The sequence below is a fragment of the Hydractinia symbiolongicarpus genome, chromosome 12 (assembly GCF_029227915.1).
Source record: "Hydractinia symbiolongicarpus strain clone_291-10 chromosome 12, HSymV2.1, whole genome shotgun sequence".
Classification (NCBI taxonomy): Eukaryota; Metazoa; Cnidaria; class Hydrozoa; order Anthoathecata; family Hydractiniidae; genus Hydractinia; species Hydractinia symbiolongicarpus.
In genome coordinates, this window is record NC_079886.1 from 21,757,370 (window position 1) to 21,775,410 (window position 18,041).

At 31.8% G+C, this 18,041-nt stretch overlaps 1 protein-coding gene across 3 annotated transcripts; it reads left to right on the plus strand.

Annotated features, from left to right (window-relative positions):
* Positions 1-2,343: 2,343 nt before the first annotated feature.
* On the plus strand, positions 2,344-17,758 carry LOC130621706 (RNA-binding motif, single-stranded-interacting protein 1-like). Of its 3 annotated transcripts, none has more exons than XM_057437039.1 (19): positions 2,344-2,521; positions 6,361-6,609; positions 9,481-9,558; positions 10,551-10,715; positions 10,937-11,124; positions 11,279-11,337; positions 11,587-11,678; positions 11,996-12,058; positions 12,313-12,407; positions 13,069-13,130; positions 13,532-13,591; positions 13,670-13,695; positions 14,190-14,224; positions 14,393-14,447; positions 14,764-14,799; positions 14,912-14,980; positions 15,106-15,267; positions 15,689-15,816; positions 15,902-17,758. In XM_057437039.1, the coding sequence occupies exons 1-19, from the start codon at positions 2,513-2,515 to the stop codon at positions 15,906-15,908; spliced, it is 1,638 nt and encodes a 545-aa protein (XP_057293022.1). In that variant the 5' UTR covers positions 2,344-2,512; the 3' UTR covers positions 15,909-17,758. The 3 variants fall into 3 exon arrangements, with proteins under 3 accessions (XP_057293022.1, XP_057293021.1, XP_057293023.1); XM_057437038.1 differs by having other exon boundaries at positions 2,345-2,521; positions 14,390-14,447; XM_057437040.1 differs by lacking the exon at positions 6,361-6,609 and having other exon boundaries at positions 2,346-2,521; positions 14,390-14,447.
* The last annotated feature ends 283 nt before the right edge of the window (positions 17,759-18,041 follow it).

Here is an 18,041-nt window from a genome sequence, read left to right on the forward strand (position 1 = left end):
CAGGTTACACAATTTAGAACAATAAAGAAATAAGAATAATGATCGGGTGGTTAGAATTTTGGTAATAAAGTTTGTGGGGTTTATAAAAACAGATTATGATGCGACTTGTTAAAATTTTTACCTTTAACTAAAGCTGCCAAATTCTTACTCGGTCGGTTGTATTCCACTAATTTACTTACTTTTCATTGCATGATTTTATAGAGATGACACATCTGTACGAAAGCAACCTCTATCCCAGCGTTTTTTTTTGTCTCAAAGAGTACTGGGGACGAAAATGCCTTCATAAGTTGTTGTCTCGTTTTTGTTAAAAATCAAAACTTCATAATTCTAGTAGCCACTGTTACTTAAGTTTAAGGAGTTGGGGAATAGGCCCTGGGAACGTAGTTGGTAATACAATTTTTGGTCGTAGGGTGTACAATCTGTTATAGCTAACGTTTGTTTATTTTATTGACTACTTAGTTAATTGTCATGCTGAAGTGATAGCTACAGCACGAACATTGCACGAATTTTCTTAGGAATAAGAAACTATGTAGAAACATACAGGGCCTCATCAGTCAAAAATTTAGAGTTAAAGTTAAAAAAATCTGTGAAAAACACCGATCTCTTTCCCAGAGTTTTTTTTCGCTTTGTGAATATACACAGCCACAAATCAAAAAGCCCTGGGGACAAGATTGTGAAAAACGCAACTTTTCGTGTAACTTAAGGAACGGGTAACAAAGTTACTCTTCGATTTAGCAAAGAAGATTTTTGAGTTTCGACATGCTGAAAATTAAACGCTGCAGCTTTTTACGAATAGAATACAAACCCAGGTTATTTTTTAAAATAAAAAGATTTTTAGCAGCGTACTAACAGCAACTCTGCCATTATGTTTAAATATATTATGAAGTAATACATTCTGCTTAATCGAAAAAGCTTTTAATGTTCAATCACCAGGTCTCTTACTTAAACCGTTAGCCGTTGTGTCCATTTTATAAAGCCTAAGAACGAGGTTGCTGTTACGTGGTTGTGATAACAACTTAAGAAAAATACCCTGGGGACGATGTTTGGGATTTAGAGGAGTAAGAAAAGGTGTCCATACAATCAGGTTTTGAGCGGATGATTGTTATCTATTACAATTCCCTCTTTATTCTCTGATTACAGTTATTAAAACTTAATCCGGGAAGAATTATCGGGTTAAAATGAATACACGGTAGAAATCTTTGATAAACAGTTATGAACTTGTTTCCATAATAACAATATTTAAAATCGCCATGGCGATTAATTTTTTATCTAAAGGAAGACAAAATCATTTCATCATGGTTTCATTGATTAGGATTTCAGAAAAAAAGGTTTCTTTTCACCAAGCTTGTCCAAATGTTAAGGTCTTCAGGCTTATAATGGCGCGAGAAAAACTTTCTTCACTCTTCATAAAGCACACATGTCTCTGACCACGCCTCTCGGTTTTTACATTATAAAAATAGTTTGTAAATAAGTTGTAAAGTCATCTTAAAAAACCTGGTTGTTTGTTGCTGTTAGAAATAAAGATGAAGGGACACACAAGAAGCATATGGAAAGCATATAAACTCCTAAAAATTTAACTTCACGAATCCAAAATTAAGACATTCATGATGCAACCTGCATGAAATAAACAAATGTTGATTTCAAAAACAGTGACCTTGACAACAATCTCAAACAATTTTGGCCCAGTGTTTTCCGGCGAAAAAGTAACAGAATAATGCAACGCGGCGAAAATATGGGAAGGGTAATTTTCTTTCATTGTTTCGCTTTATATAATTGTTAATTCCCTTACTCAACCTACAACAAAGAAAAACTCATTCATTTCATATTTTTTTAAAGTTTAATTTTATGCAAAAAAGTGAATACTTTGAAATGTTATGAAAAAAATGTCAGAAAACTTGAAGTCACCTCCGTCAAGCTAAGAGTTACGGGTAAGTACCAGGGGGTTGTACTCGAAGTAACCTTTTCACAAAATAAGTCGGTATATTTTTTTATAAACGAAAATAACGTACTTAGTTCCCAGTTTTCAGAAAGAACATACTATTCTATTGATAGTAAGGTTCAATAAGACTATGTATAATAATAATAATAATTTAAATAAAATAAATGTTTTTGCACTGAACGAACAATATAATTAAGTTCTTTTAAGTAACGCGATATGCTAATAAAAATTAACAATCGAAAATTCTTTTTAAATTCCCGCTTTTTTGTATTCACATAATTAACGAGGCGTCCGGATGATATTATTGCTGGCCCGGTGTATTTTTTTTAACATACATTTGAATGAAAATAAAAGTGTGTACTGTTAGGTGGCCATGTAATGAAAACATAAAAATTAACCGAGTAAGATAAGTAAAGAACGTGTTTAGAACAGGTTCAGTTTACTGCGAGATTTTTAAAAAGTTTTTATTTTTATAGATATATAAATAGAACATAAATAAAGTGAAATTATATAGATAATATACTACACGAAAGAGGTTTAGACAAATCAGAAGAAAGGCTGTATGGAAATATTATGGTCCAGGTATGTAAGAAAACCTAATTTATACGTGTATGTAGAGCAAAATTTGTAATAAAAGCCACATGATGTTTTACTCTGAAGTTTGCCTATGTTCCTCTCAGACATGTCAAAATTGTCTAATGAACTTCCTGGCTTAGTTTAACTCCAATTATTTTAATTTATACGTCATTTAAAAATAAGAATTTGATAATCTTATGAGTCCGTAGATGTAGTTTTTTTATGATTATGGTTATTATTTGTTTTGTTTTCATACAAGTTGAAATTGATCTCCTGATCCAAAACTTTCAAAAACAAAAAAAAAACGAACTATTTTTAAACTAAGAAAATAGAGAATTTTTATAAGAACACTATTTTCCCAATTTTTATCCCACGCTGAAAGCGAACTTTTAGATTTAATTTTTGTTTCATTATTACAAGAAGTTTCTAAAGTTCAAACTTAGAATACCGAACTATACTAAAAACATAAAAATATTATAATTTTGACATAAAAACTGTTTCTGATAAAGTAAACTTTTTTATGTATAAGAAAGGAGAAAGGGTATTAATTTACAAATACACTTTAAAATATTTGGAACGATTCCTATTTAAAAATGTTGTCAATCTTTCAAAGTACTCATATTCTAATTTATCACTCTCCACCTCAGATGCTGCTTTATAAGTTTTTATAACAGAGTAACACATCTGTAATAGAGAACCTGGACTAAAAATGGTCCACATATGGATCATATACGGAATTTTTAAATTATATCTTTGAAAACGTCGAAAAATTCTGAAAACTTTTTTCCCTTTTGTTTAAGATTGTGACTAAAATTTTAATTGTGTTTTTGTATTTATTGATTTTTTACGAAAACAAAAAACACAAAAAGATAAAATTTTATTTACAAAATTATATAGGCTTCACTGTTGTTGAAGGTTAAACAATAAAATTGCTTTTAAAAACAAAAATATAGTAAAATATATAAAAATATATAAAATACTGATTTAGAAAATTAAAATTTCTGATGAATTGAGAAAAAATATATCGCAATCATTTTATAGTATACAATATTAATGATAGATTAAGTATAGCATGACAAAATTTCACAATGGTCATGTACCATATCTTCGCAACGGTTTTATGCAAAATAATGATGGAATTAGGAAATATAATTCTATACCCCCTGAATGATGCCAAATATAATTAAACCTCGTATTTGATACGTTATATGACAGGAGGTATTACTTACTATGTGGTTTCTAAAAACAAAAGTGAAAGTTTAACTTTAATTCCAAGAAAAAGCAATTCTTGAAAAACAAGGTAGTGTATATTTATATTTTGAAGTTTTTGTAAACTTAATTAAGCTTGTAATTAAGCCTGGTATTATAACGAATAAAAAATGAAATAAGAAAACATAGGATGAATTTAACATGAAATAGGGCTGATAAATAGTCAAATAATTTTTAAAATATTTCGGATTAATTCTCTTTCTTTGTGATTATTTAATTTGATGATGATTCTCTTGAAGGCTTGTCAACTTAAAAATTATTACGAAGAAAATTTATAAAACAGTTCATTCTACAAGAACAAAAGTTACATTGAAACTTAGAAGGCCTTTTGTACAACTTTTATGACATTGATGGACTTCTTTTCAATATTATTCTTTGACGTTTTTACTTATCTTTATTTATATTTCAAGCAGTTGTTCATATTTATTTTATTTTTTGACACGTGTGTCATTTTAAAGAAAGTATTTAAGCTGACCAGCTTTCCCAATTAAAATAGTTTTTAAATTAAGTTTGAAAGTTTAAATTGTTATACCTATGAAAACAAAAATTAAATATCGAAGTATCAACAAATACAATGGATATACTGTTGATTTTTGTGTTTTGAAAGTAATAATTTATCTTTAAAATCACAAGGATTGTTTCAAACAAACTTCTATATTTCCTTTTAAAGATTACTTATTCTGAAGTAAGTAGAATTATGTATTCAAAACAAAAGGGTTGAATTACAAAAAAGTCCGCCCTCAACAGCCGATGGCTCTTGGCCAAGGCGTTTTCATTCCCAGACACGTTTAAATTTTAATTGAGGTTGGATGCACCTAATTTTTTTACCTTGACCGTTTTTATCAGTATTAATTTGTGCCAAAATCTCAGCATTAAAGTTCTCATAAGCTAGATTCTTAAACATAAAGTTGCTTTACAAGTTGAAAACATGTGTTCTAGAGGCTTGGGTATACTTTTATTGAGCATAGACTTTTTGTCGTGTGGGTACAGACATTTTCTCCTGTACTTTCTGACTTAAAATAAAAACATCTTGCAAAGCGTGAATTATATTTATCAAGAAATAGGAACTAAGTAAGCATTTCCGTTTTTAAACTTCTGACTGTGCCGTAATAATAAATTTGAAAAACATATTTTAGGCGCACGTGTTCGAGATAATTAAAAGATTTACAGCCAGAAAGCGAATACTTGAATTCAAACTATTTGTTTCATCTCTTTTTTATTTTAATAGTATGCCACGTCTTGCGTTTAAACGCAAATGGTAGAGCCTAAAAGGCTTGCAAAACGTATATTAACATTCTCAAGCTCAAACAAAAGAATTAATTCTAAAACAAAACAATCAACGTGATTGGTTAAAACACATGTTCTTTTAACAATAAACTTGAACATGATTGGTTTAAATAACATGTTATTTTCTTTTCAGTATTTAATCACGCTATAGATGCACCGGTGTGTTAGAATTTGATCCGGCCATTAAGTTCACGAGAAAGTTGTTCACAATAAAAAGAGTTCTGCACAGAAACTGTACCGAAGAAGAAAAAAATCATGGCATCTACTCTGAGTAGAACTCAGTGGCACTGAGCAGGGAACACTGAGTTACACATTTACCACGAAAATGTTCTTTTTATATTTTATCTTAAATAAAAATTTTTAAAAAGAGCGTTTAGCCCATGCGGTATTTTTATTGACATTCCACACTTACTAGTAATGAAGTAAACTCGAATCATTAAGTGTTGTTAAGAAAAACAGTTAAAAACAGAAGCAAAACACGAAGAAAATAATATTGATTCTATTTAGGGGAAAACAAAAATATAAAGTCTTAAGTGACGATAAATAAGGGTGTCAAATAACAGTACAGGTCAAAACATTTCATCCAAGAAAAAAAATATTAAGTTGATAAATTTTAAAACTGAAACATATATTTGATTACTAATAAACCAATCAAAAGTAAAAGGAGATTTGGTGACGAGTTTGTTATTTTGATTTATTTGATACATCGGCTTAGCACAAAGCGATCTACATCACTTGCATAGTGTACTGATAACATCTGTTTCTGTTGGCTAATCAGCCTAAGCTTGTCATCAAATTACTGCACCACTAAGTTGTTATTTATGACAAGTCTACTATTTCATACCTATCTAATCTAACCGAGAAATAAAGAGGTAATTTGGGTATTAGATTAGGTAGTGGCATGGACAATAGGTTACTCTATATGCCGTGCACATTCTACGCAAATCTTTCATAACAAGGCGTTTCTGTTTTACTGTTTCATGTTTGATGTCTCACACAAACCATTAATTGTGTCTCACGCGATGATATCACAACGACGTAATTCTCTGCTTAAAAATTTGAAATATTTCTCTCTACATGCACGATCAAGTTCTTTAAATGACATGTTTATGTGAACGTATGTTAATACTTTAAAGAAACATATACATGGTCGTTCAGCAAATATATTTCAGTAGGGGTTGGGAACAAAGTTGTATCGAACCACGTTTAACATCTGTGTATAAAAGACATGTTGTATAATTTCTTATAACCTGATCAGAACTCTCAAAAATTTTCATCACTTTGTTTAGACATCATTAAATGAAACACGGTACCCTGTGGAAACAATAAAAGGACAGGCGGAACCGGATGCTTCTTCCCCGAGTGATAAGAACATGATCAATGGGAGTATCATTGATTTAAAGAAACCTGCCAAAACTCGGGGGGAGACAGAGTATTGGCGCCACAGTCCTGAACTGGACACCAACGAAAATATGAACAAATTAAACAATGATAAAGACGAAATAAACGATGCTAAGAATGATAAAATTGAGCGAAAGGTAACATCCTATAACCTTGTCCCCAAAGCTTTTTAGGCGTTTTATATTAATATTTGCGTTCTAATATAAAAAGCCTGAGAAGCCCCGGTGACGAGTTTGAGTATATATGAATTCGTCTTCCAGAAATTTCATTAGTCACATTAAAGCTAATTTTGCCCCTAAAATAATTTTTCTTCAAATTATAATATGGTCAACTTTGACGTCTGATTGGCTGATGTTAGGGATTTTTTTACTCTTCAGATATGTATGAATATATATATTTTGAAATTATAAAACGGCTTTTTTTTCGGCTGTCTTGTATCGTTATGAGCATGTAGAACATAGTTTAATTATTTTTTTGTTGTGCACCCAGTGTGTGTGTGACACTAAAATATGCAGCGCTGGGTGCCACTAATTCACACATGATACACGTACAAAACATCTTATGTATTTCTTTATAAAATTGTTGTGTTTATTCTATGTTATTCTAATAAGAGTTTCCTGCCTGCTTAATTAGGTAATAATAAAATGTTGTTGAATATGTTTTTAATTACACTGCAATCAACGTATTGTGGAAGACCTCATCTTGCTAATGTATTTGCAACGAACAAAAGCTCCAATTATGAATTTATCATACCACACATACCCACGTTAATTACTCTTCATTAGCTCATATTAATTAGAAGATTTAACTGATTTAATTATAGAATTTATACCTGGTTTCCATATGCTATGGTTTATGTACTGGTTTCCACACATAATTAATCGGGAAAAACTATTAAATAAGCTAAGCTTTTTTAATGTCGAGTAGCAGGTATGGAAAAACATCCTCGACCCCAGGGTCTCTCCCTCCCGAAGCCGTTATTACGAAACGAGCAACTAATTAACCAAAAAAGGCAAAATGCCTTGGGAATGAGGTTCATAGAAAGACCCATCACCTTCAAATAATACAAAAATTTAATGGAGGCAAATTTTTTTTAATTAGAAAACTTTTAATCAGGCTGTTGTTATTAAACGATATACAACACCGGATGACGGGGTTAAGGTTAGGATATCTCCAAAATATTTGATGCGACTGAAAATCAACCAAAGCTTACCAGAAGCTGTCATATTTTTTACTCTTATCTTGCTTGTGTGGCTTCAAAGATCTGTTAGTTTTATTAAGTTGTCTTTTTTATTAACTCTTTGTCGAGTGGAAGTGAATTTTTCACACCCAGTTAGCCAAAACACCACGAAAACCAGCAAAGAGCGACTTTTACACATTCGCAGACTGACTTTCGTCAGCAATTTTAAAGTATTGAACTCCCTGGTAGAACACCATGGAAAATTACATCATTGGCCAAAAATAAAAATGACCTTATTTAAATACATAGCTAGTGACGTTGTGTTTAATTAGACTGTATGAGCTATAACCTGCTGTATCTTTTTACGTTTTTCCGACCGACCCTAATCTGTTTTTTGCATTTGCCTATTTTTTAGCAGTTGTGTTGTTAAAGTTAATGTCTAAATAAGGAAGCTGGTTTCCTTAAACTTTTAATACCCGAATTTTGTTCGGTTAGAAAATAACCCTAATCCCCGAACCTCGAGTGTTCTTTTCACACGAGTACGCGTTATCGAATCAATTACAAACTGTACTCGATTGGTCAGATTTTGTCTCTGTCCGTCATACGCGACGAAGAGAAACAACCTTAATAATATCAACAAGAAATACCCAAAACACAACACAGGATGTTTTATAATAACCTTGGAAACACTTACATCTAAACTGTACCCGCGTTGTTTTGGTAACACAGGAAATACCATAATTTATGATATATAACTTATATACATCTTTCCTTGGGTAATCCAATTTTGTTTCTTAAAAAAAAATTGCATCACAATTTTGACTTGGGAACCCAACGTTGTATATAATTTAAACAGATATCCTTAACAGATAAGAAGCTCACTGACTTAAGTAAAAGTAAAGACAACAAACAAAAAACCCAAATCCGTTCAATCGTGGTACAACTAAACCATTCAGTTTAATCTTAGCACAACCAAACAACTATGTTCAATATTGGTACAGCTTTATTACTTGATTAAATAAAAAAAAAAAGAAAAGAATTATCCAATAAAATTTTGTGCGTCGGTTTCATTTATGAGTTACTAGACTGAAAAAGATCTAAAAAATGAAGAGTATTATACGAATTGAGATTAGACATTTTAGAAAGATAAACAATGTTTTAGAGCCCTTGTACTAGTATCGAAGAATTTTTTAGACTGAGCTAAGGTAAGTACTATTTATCAAAACTTGAAATCGACACTTCGTGAAGAAAAGACCGATCAGCGGGTATATAAACAAAAACTTTTCTGAATATAAAATACGGTTAAAATCCGTTTAGTTGCGTGTTTTTGTCTAATGATATAGTATCTATCTGAAGTTTGCAAAATGAACTGCTAACATCTGACAGACGATCCAATTTATCTCTTTAATAACTGCCGTATTCTGTCTGTCTGTTTGTGCACGAGAAAAAGCCATGTTACGGAAACACTGAATGCGATTAATAAAGGACGGGTGAAACCGTTGATTTGTCTACGGGCTACCGACTATCTATGCTAAAACTGTATATGTCTGTCTGTCTGTCACGCAAAGTAATAATCGCAGTAACGAGACACACGAAATGCATTTAATAAGGGACGGGCGAACCCATGGATTTATCAACGGGTTAACGACTAATGTAATTAGAAATCTCATACTAATTAACACGTACCTGTTGTTTATAAGATGTTGCTCATGATGCAAGTGTAATCCGACATTTCGGATTGGTTGTAACAAATTTGGTTGTAACAAAATAAATAAATTTGAGATCGCGCGACGAAATTTAAAACTAATGCTTTTTTCTTATTCTTTAGTCTCCTGTTCCGCAACAGAAACGGGGTAGCACACCTGTTAGTACAGAGAAAACAAAACAAACTGCTGACAAGAGACAGGTATTATCCCATTTTTATATAGTTAACTATTTTTGCCAACATTTAATTACTATACACGGTATATCGTATCCATTTCTTTAATTTCGGGTTTCTTTTTATTATTTGAAATTATGGTTGAGGCTCGATATTGCTTTCAATTAAACAAGCTTTAAAAAGCGTAAAACTGTTAATTTAGTTTTTTAAAAACTATTAACATTTTTCTTCTTTAACCCTATTCAGACCGGCTTATAGAGGGATGATGGGATGGTGGAAAGGATGGGTTGGGCAATAAAGTCCCTTAAGAGAAGAGGGGGACTTGTCAGGAATACTCATAATTTTAGCTAACGTTAGTTTATTTTGTTAAAATTAAAATCGGAGATCTATTGTTGAGGGTGTACTTTTGACAAACTTTGCTTGACAATGAAGCATTTTTTAAAGTTTTTTTCGAATGACATTCTAACTATTAAGCCAAAAATCCATCAATCCATACACAAAATTTTTTTATTAAGAACTTTTGAAAAGGTCGTGGCAAACCAACTGCTCAAAATTTTCCCATTTGTTAATCTTTCTGTATTAAAATAATAAAAATCGGCTACAAGAAGTTTAGAGTCCTTAGATTCACCATTCTGGTATATACAAAATGACTAGGTAGGACATTTTCGCCACACCTCTCCACCTCTTAGTCTGAAAATGGTTAAAACAAAAAATTAAAGTAACATAAAATTTTGACTACAGCAGCTAAACACAATTTTGGCATCTTATAAAACTTTTCTGAGCTTTAAAATTTTATTAAGGCCCAGCATGTGTTCAAGTCGTTCTCTCACTATATAGCACCTCACATGTAAACTCCCCCCCCCCCCCCCCCCCCGATAAACTTCAAAAATTTATTTAGATTTGATTGATATTAAATATACATATTGAAGTTAAATTTCTATTATTTATATACATATATATATATATTTATAAAGCCCACAACGCAGTTATTTTATAGATGTTTTTTTCTTTCAATTCAGACTCGATCAAATCAAAACACATCCAGCTATGGGCGATCCTTTCGACCAGGTCTAGTGCCCACTCCAAACGTTGCATACCCGTGGCCAAATCATATCAACTGGCAAAATTATTACTTAGCAAGCCAACAGAGGCATGCGAGTCCGGTGGTTTATGGATATCAACCAGTACGTTTTTAGAGGCTTCTTTCTTTAACTACAATGCCACAGTTACCATATGCGCTAAGTGTTATTTATTTAAGGTTCATATTCATCTAATAAAATTAGCATTTAATGAAAGTCATAAAGAATAGCTACTGAAGTATCAAGCTTTTCCTTAAACAACCAAGTTAACTTTTTTTCGCTATACAAAAGCATCAGTATATGGTATTTTACCCTTTGTCTTGTAGGCATACTATCAATACGCATCAACAGTGAACAGCCATCACTCTACAAATAGCTCACCGACTTCCAATCATATGTATGCAAATTCATACACAGATACACAAGATGGCGAGAAACTTAGTAAAACAAACTTATACATCCGAGGCTTGCATAGTTCCACGACAGACGAAGATTTAGTGAACATGTGTAGAATGTGAGTCACAAGGATTGTTGACATTTTTTAAAAAAGTGAATTTTTGAATATTCTGCATAAAAGAGTTATACTGCATTTGGAGACGATTGCAATCCTCCTAAATAGAGGATATCATGGTTAAATTGCACAAATAAATAATAATAATGTTTTTTAGATATGGTAATATTATTTCGACAAAGGCAATACTACACAAAGACACTAACCAATGCAAAGGTTGCAATACATTTCACTTTCTTGAATTTTTTCATCTCGGATTGTCTGTAGTACCATAAGTGTTGGCCTTTTTTGGTTCTGAAATAATACTCATGTCGATTTATTTGTGAGTTTCGCAGAACCACATTGATATTCCTCATCTAAAAAGAAGAACTTTTTGATTACCTTACTAGTTAATACTTTGCTTTACAAATAACCATTTTCATTTGTCTTTTGTCAATACACTTTACATTTGTTATCATTCAACAGGGTATGGCTTTGTTGATTTTGACAGTCCAGTTGCAGCACAAAGAGCCGTCAGTGCTCTACAAAACAAGGGGATACAGGCACAAATGGCTAAAGTAAGAATTTTTTATCTATTTACTCTAACGTTGCGGTTTTATTTGAGTTCCTAAATCAGGTGCTTAAAAGTTCTGCCTCTCTTAAGATTTTTAGGCCCAGTACTTATAATGATGGTACTGACCTCAGTAAAACGTTTAAGAACTGTACTGAACAAAAATCGGAATTAATCTTTTGTTGTACTGCGTAATGAAGCGCTAGAAGATGCTATCTTGAGGCGTCTCCTCTTACATTTTAATGGAGAGACTACATTGTATGAATATGGTGATTACGATAGCACGTGCTCAGTTATTTAATTAAATTGCATTTGTTTCCTTAGCAACAAGAACAAGATCCCACAAATTTATATTTATCTAATTTACCCAAGCAAATCGACGAGCAGGTGAGATATGTAAAAATTTTGTGAAGCCAGCAATTCCGAAGTGAAAAATTTACAAAAGTTTGAAGAGAAATACACTTTCATCATCCTATCCATTTCTTGATCATTTCCCTACTCTGATTAACTGAACTTTGATAACCCAGATATAGCAATTTTGGGACGAATTTAATATTTCCCCTATTTTATATTTCCAAACACGCCAACACTTTATTTTTTCTCCAGTATAGTAGATGTAATATTATCAACTTCATTTTTAGCAATTACAACATTTATTAGCATCGTATGGAAATGTAATATCAACCAGGATTTTAAGAGATACTTCAGGTTCCAGTAAATGTGTCGGATTTGCTAGGTACGTTCATCTATAATTTTTTGTTTCGCGTGTTCTCATCTCGATATTTTTTTCTTCTTCAGTGCTAAAACCCCTTTGCAAATACAGTTATTTTTTTTAAATTTTATTGAAAAGTTAATTATAAAAAAATGTGACCAATAACAACCGTTTCAATTCGAATAATATCTTTATTTCGATATATATTTTTAAACCAATTATTTTACATCACAGGGCGAAGGATTTAAAGTCACTTTTGAAAATTTATCAAACTGTATAATTAAGCACATCAACCGTTTTAAGTTTTTTTTAATATAATCAATCATTGGATATAATTAAAAAGAGGCTCAAAATTGTGCCCGCATGTCTAAACGACATAAAAGGCATTGCCGAACCATAAATAAAAATTGCGGATCACAAATATTGATAACATCTTCAAAATTGTTATAAACTGCTGTACTAATCAGTTTAAAAAGGTTTACCCGTACTGAACATTTTTTAAAAAACCCTTAAATAAAAACGATGGTTGTAGAATTTGCGAAACAATAGACGAATAGTCAGCATAGATTGCAATGTATAATGGTCACTAAAGGTTATGTATAAATTATCTTTTTAAAATAATGGTCATATATGCAGTCAATGCGACGTAGTGGCTAATAGGTATACTTTGTATTCATGTTTTCAGATTGGAATCGACAGAAATTTGTGAGCAAGTGATCGATAAGTTAAATGGACAATATTTATCAGGTATGATGAACCTCCCTCCATCCAGTGTTCAAAAAAAGTTTATTTGGTAAAAATAATGTAATGAATAAAACAGGCGGTTATTTGTGATTCTTTAAGCGAAAGAAAAGAATGCGGACTTGATGAATGCAACTTTGTCTAAAATTAGAAAATTTAAATTCTGCATTTTTCAAACAAGTACAGACATTCGTAATTTTTATTACGCATTTTACCTTAACTCTCGAATCGTTTGCATTTTTTTTTTTGTAAATTCATTACACAATCTGATTCACATTCTTTGATTCTGCAAACTTTATTTTTTTTTCCCTTTAATCCAGTAGTCGCCACAATCTGTATCGTTTGAAATTTGGAAATCTGCAAGTGTGCACATTATAAAATAAGATTACATTCTTTTTTAATAATAGGCTCCAACGAACAATTATTAGTGAAATTTGCAGATGGTGGACCAAAGAAAACGAAACAAGGTTTGGATTTCCCCCTTTTTTTAAATGCACCAACAAGTTTCTTAAAGTTTTTTTAATTTCATTTTTTATTATATTTAGATAAAACTTGGAGAAATCCGTCTGAGGTAGGTAACATTATTTTTTGAAAATTTTTTTACTTTCCGGGTGTATTGCATTTTGCGGACAGGTTTAAATTTTTGGTAAATTTTAAAAAACTGCTGACATCCATGTATGAGTGTTGTAGCTAAGACGTTTTATGGGTTATATAATTATTTATTTTACGTATGTTCTTTGCCAGGTGGTTACTAAGGTGTTTCTAAGGTGTTTCTAAGGTGTTTCTAAGGAGATATATGAGTCATAGGATTAGAATACGGACTAGATATGAAATATAGCAAAAAACGTCATTTGTGATCCCGATTATATAATTCTTTATACCTCGAACATTTATAAATGTCATAATGTGAACATGTACTAAGTTTAACGACATAAACGTGTAAATAGGGCTTTGTAAGTTCAAAAATAAAATGAAGAAATAGATTAATTAAATAGGTAGATTTTTGACGCTATTGCACGTTGACATAAGTAGCAACCAAAATAATTATTTTTATTCTGTTTGTAGGATTATATGAATTACGGTGTGAGAAGTCCTGTTTCGTGAGTAGAATTATTATTTCAACTTTATTGCAAAGGAATGCACTCATCAGATTATCATCAAGGCTTTTCTGCTCTATTTATTAACAGCCTGCTACATATGTTGTTTTTGAGCTGGTATTGTCTTAGTCTACAATTTTTCGTATAATGAATATATTTCTTATGTAGCAGGACAATGAGCAATCCACCAACAGCACGAGTCACACCAGTCATCCAAAGTCCAATGGTATGCTCTTTCTTATTCATTTGTTGATTTTTATTTTACTGCTCAAAAGAGTTAAGAAATTCAGAAACAGAACTTATGTTTAAAATGTCTCGATGTCGTAAAAATACATATCTTTAGAACAGTACTCAGCCCCTAGATAGTTTTTTGGTGTTATTGTTACATGAATAATAAGGCGTTTTTTAATACTACAATAAGCAAGCAGCGGGAACACGTGGTTTTAGATTCCGAGAATGTTTTAGTATTTGTGGTGTGATACTTGATATTGTTTCTTATAACTTTAGACTAAAATTATTTATTTTGTTTTTGCTTTTTTAAGGGTCATGGTGCAGGGACAAACATAGCTGCTTACCACGTAAGGCGCTGTTTATCTAACTGATTTTAAGTTTAATGGTATTTAACAAAGTGAAAACAATTTCCGATAAATAGATTTTGAAGGTAGATAATCTTCTCACTTTAAACTTTAGATGCCTGTTACAGGTGTAAGCTGGGGTGTTCAACCTCAATCATATACCGTGCCTGTATCTCCGCATCAGGTAGGCATCCAACCTAAAAGGTTTACGCTACAGTAAACTCATTAATTCGAAACTGACCTAATGGTATTGATGACAGTATGTAGCAACTAGAACAGTTTGAATTGGTATATTATTTATCACCATAGTTACCTACAGATACTATCCAATCAATGCACTCTCCCATGTCTCAAATGAACAATCAGATGGCACAAATGCATATCCATGGTGGAACTAATCAATACATCATGCCAGCACCAGGAGGGTATAGTCAGCAAAATTCATGGCAGATGACTCAAACGCTTCCTCAGGTATATTATAAAGCTGAAACTGTTAACTGATATATAAAGCACTAAGCATAATTTATAAGCAATTAATATTTCTTCCAAGAATCAATTATTATCAACTAATAGGGATGGTACATTTTCAAAAAAGGTTTAGTAACCAGCCTTGTACTTTCGCAAGTGGATAAAAAAATATGTATATATGTAATATATATATTTTTTTTTAAAAAGAGTGGAAGTCTATTAAGACTTAATTAGAAATTGTTGTCATAAGCATCTTTTAGTGCTGGGCAAAAACCTAGGTGCTTTGTCAAAAAAAAATGTAGGAATTTTTTTGCGTAAATTTAATTGCACGTAATACAAAATAAACAAGTAATATAGCAAATAATATGCTTAAAACTAAAACAAATAGCATTCATTTGTTTTGATCTTTACGCTACTTTTTTAGGAGTCGCCAGTAATTATGACGGCAACCGAAGTTGAAAGTAACTATCCTCCTCCACATATGCATCACCATGGCAACGAACCAATATATTCTGATGATCAACAAACTAGAGTGGTGTACGCCTATCAACGGTGAGTCAAGGTTGCTTTCTTTATATTTTAAAGGAAGATTATTTGCAGAATATAGCGTATTATATCGTCAAGTTTTTTATTTTAGGAAGTGAGGCACTGAACTTAGATGAGGAACACGTTTTTTAATCATTTTTTGTTATTGTTTTAACCTGTGTACAAAAATGAATTTTCTTTCTTTTGAAGAGATAGAAGGTTTTTATTTCAGTCGTTAATAATTTTTACATTTTTTGTTGTCGTAATTTTGTTTTTGTATTGTGAATGTGATGAAAGATGGAAGTTATTTGTCTGCAATTTTCAGATATTTCATCACCGTAACCGTACCAATTTTTAAGGAGAATTTTACGGGATTAATTACACCCGAGATTTATTTTCTGTAATTTGTAAAATTATTAATACTCGTGAAACACAAAAATTTTACGACTAGCGAAAATTGGTACATCTCTTTAATAATAGCCGTCGTCTGTCTGTGTGTCCACGAAAGCTGCGTCCTGTTACGGAAACACGAAATTCCGATATATTTATATAAATTCCGACGTTCGACCCCGTGGATTTTTCCATGATGGGCAACCCCGTGGTTTTCTCCACGAATTAACGACTAGTATAAGGGAATTATCGCCAACTCGTTTGGTTTACCTGCCACTGCCCATTCATCTCTTTTTATATACCTTAGCACGCCCACAGATATCGTTCTGAGTTTTCTCTTAAAAAAAAGGACAACTATTGTTCCCAAGTCTTTTTTAAGATGCTTTTATTTTTATTGTTCATTAGGAAGGTTTTTTAAGATATAGCGGATTTAGAATATTTCCCATTATGCTTAGCTTCCAAATATATTTGTCAGCTTAGCTTTTGTAAATTTGTCCACTTTGCTTTTATAAGATTATTTATGGTTGCTTTGTAGCTACTCGAAATGTATCCTCTTAAACAAATTGTAAAAATAGTCCGAGTGACCGTGAATCAAAATATATTTGAAAACGTTTCGTTTATGAAAGTAGGGGCTTTACGTGCAAAACCATTTTAAATTCTGGGCAACGATTATCTTCTTGCTATGACACCAGTTGAATCAGGATCATGCACGGTCACACTTCCTACGTCTTATTTCTTAACAGCTACCTTGACCATCACACCCTGCTGTACATTGTGAGTGCGACCTTGGGTTAGGGGACTGTACAAAGAGAAATAGTTAGGTTTTCTTTTGAAGGTATTTAATGTTGTGCTAAAAATGTTTTCGCAGTAATAAGTTAATATAAGAAGAAGTATTTTTATACTTTTATTTTAAAAGAAGAGATTGTTAAGTTCTGAAGACTTTATGTATATTTTTGTGTGTGTGTGTGTTTTGTTCGTTTGTACATTTTCCTATTTCGTTAAAGAATAATCAGTTTTGATGACTGATATATTTATTTCACTCGAAATAAAAAAGCAACTCGAATTTCTGACCTCAAAATTTTCAAATAAAGCTCAACTTCTCCAATCCAGAAATCTACACTAATTTTTTTGGTAGGGGGTGATGTGGGTGAGTTTATGTTTCCCAATATAACCACGCCCACCAAATAGGTTACCAGATTCTTGTTACTGTTTTAGAAGTTCTAGTTACATCGGAGAAAATTTATTGCGAAATTAATGTTTAGTTTTTTAAAAGTTTTTTTTGTAATTTCGTAGGTAGTTAGGCAGATGTTATGGCAGTACAGCTTCCATGTGACGAGATTTTCTTAAAGATTTGTAAAGCACGATCTTGGGAAATTATTTTTCCTCCTATGCAACAAATTAAAACACGCACGTGCCTTTGTTCCAATGCTTTATATTTGATCTAAAAAATCTGTCAAATGGAAATATTTTGCTTCATTTTTTTTTCTGAATGTTTAGATTAGAAATGTGACGTTTTTTTCTGTGCTTTGTTAATTTTGTTTTTAATTCATTTTGAAAAATATTTTGTGTGAAATAATAATTTCTTTTCCACTCGTTTGCATAGCCTTCCCATCTTCCCCACTCTTGTAATCAACTAAATTTTTGTACCAGTTGTAGAAACATCGTCCTTAAAAACATTATACACAGTCTGAACATGAAAAAGTGAAGTGACGGTTACTTGCCATTCGCGTTTTAACTGCCTCATTCGGACCAACAAACTCCCCCCTCCCCTGCATCAAATCTTGGAAGAAAAATATCTTTACAGAAAGGAGCGGTAACATGGCTGTTTTTCACGGCTAATCCACCATTTTGATTGGATAACT

Coding starts and splice junctions, on each gene's coding strand:
- LOC130621706 (XM_057437038.1), top strand. Junction 12,408..13,068: donor AAATGTGTCGGATTTGCTAG/GTACGTTCATCT, acceptor TCATGTTTTCAG/ATTGGAATCGACAGAAATTT. Junction 13,131..13,531: donor AAATGGACAATATTTATCAG/GTATGATGAACC, acceptor TTTTAATAATAG/GCTCCAACGAACAATTATTA.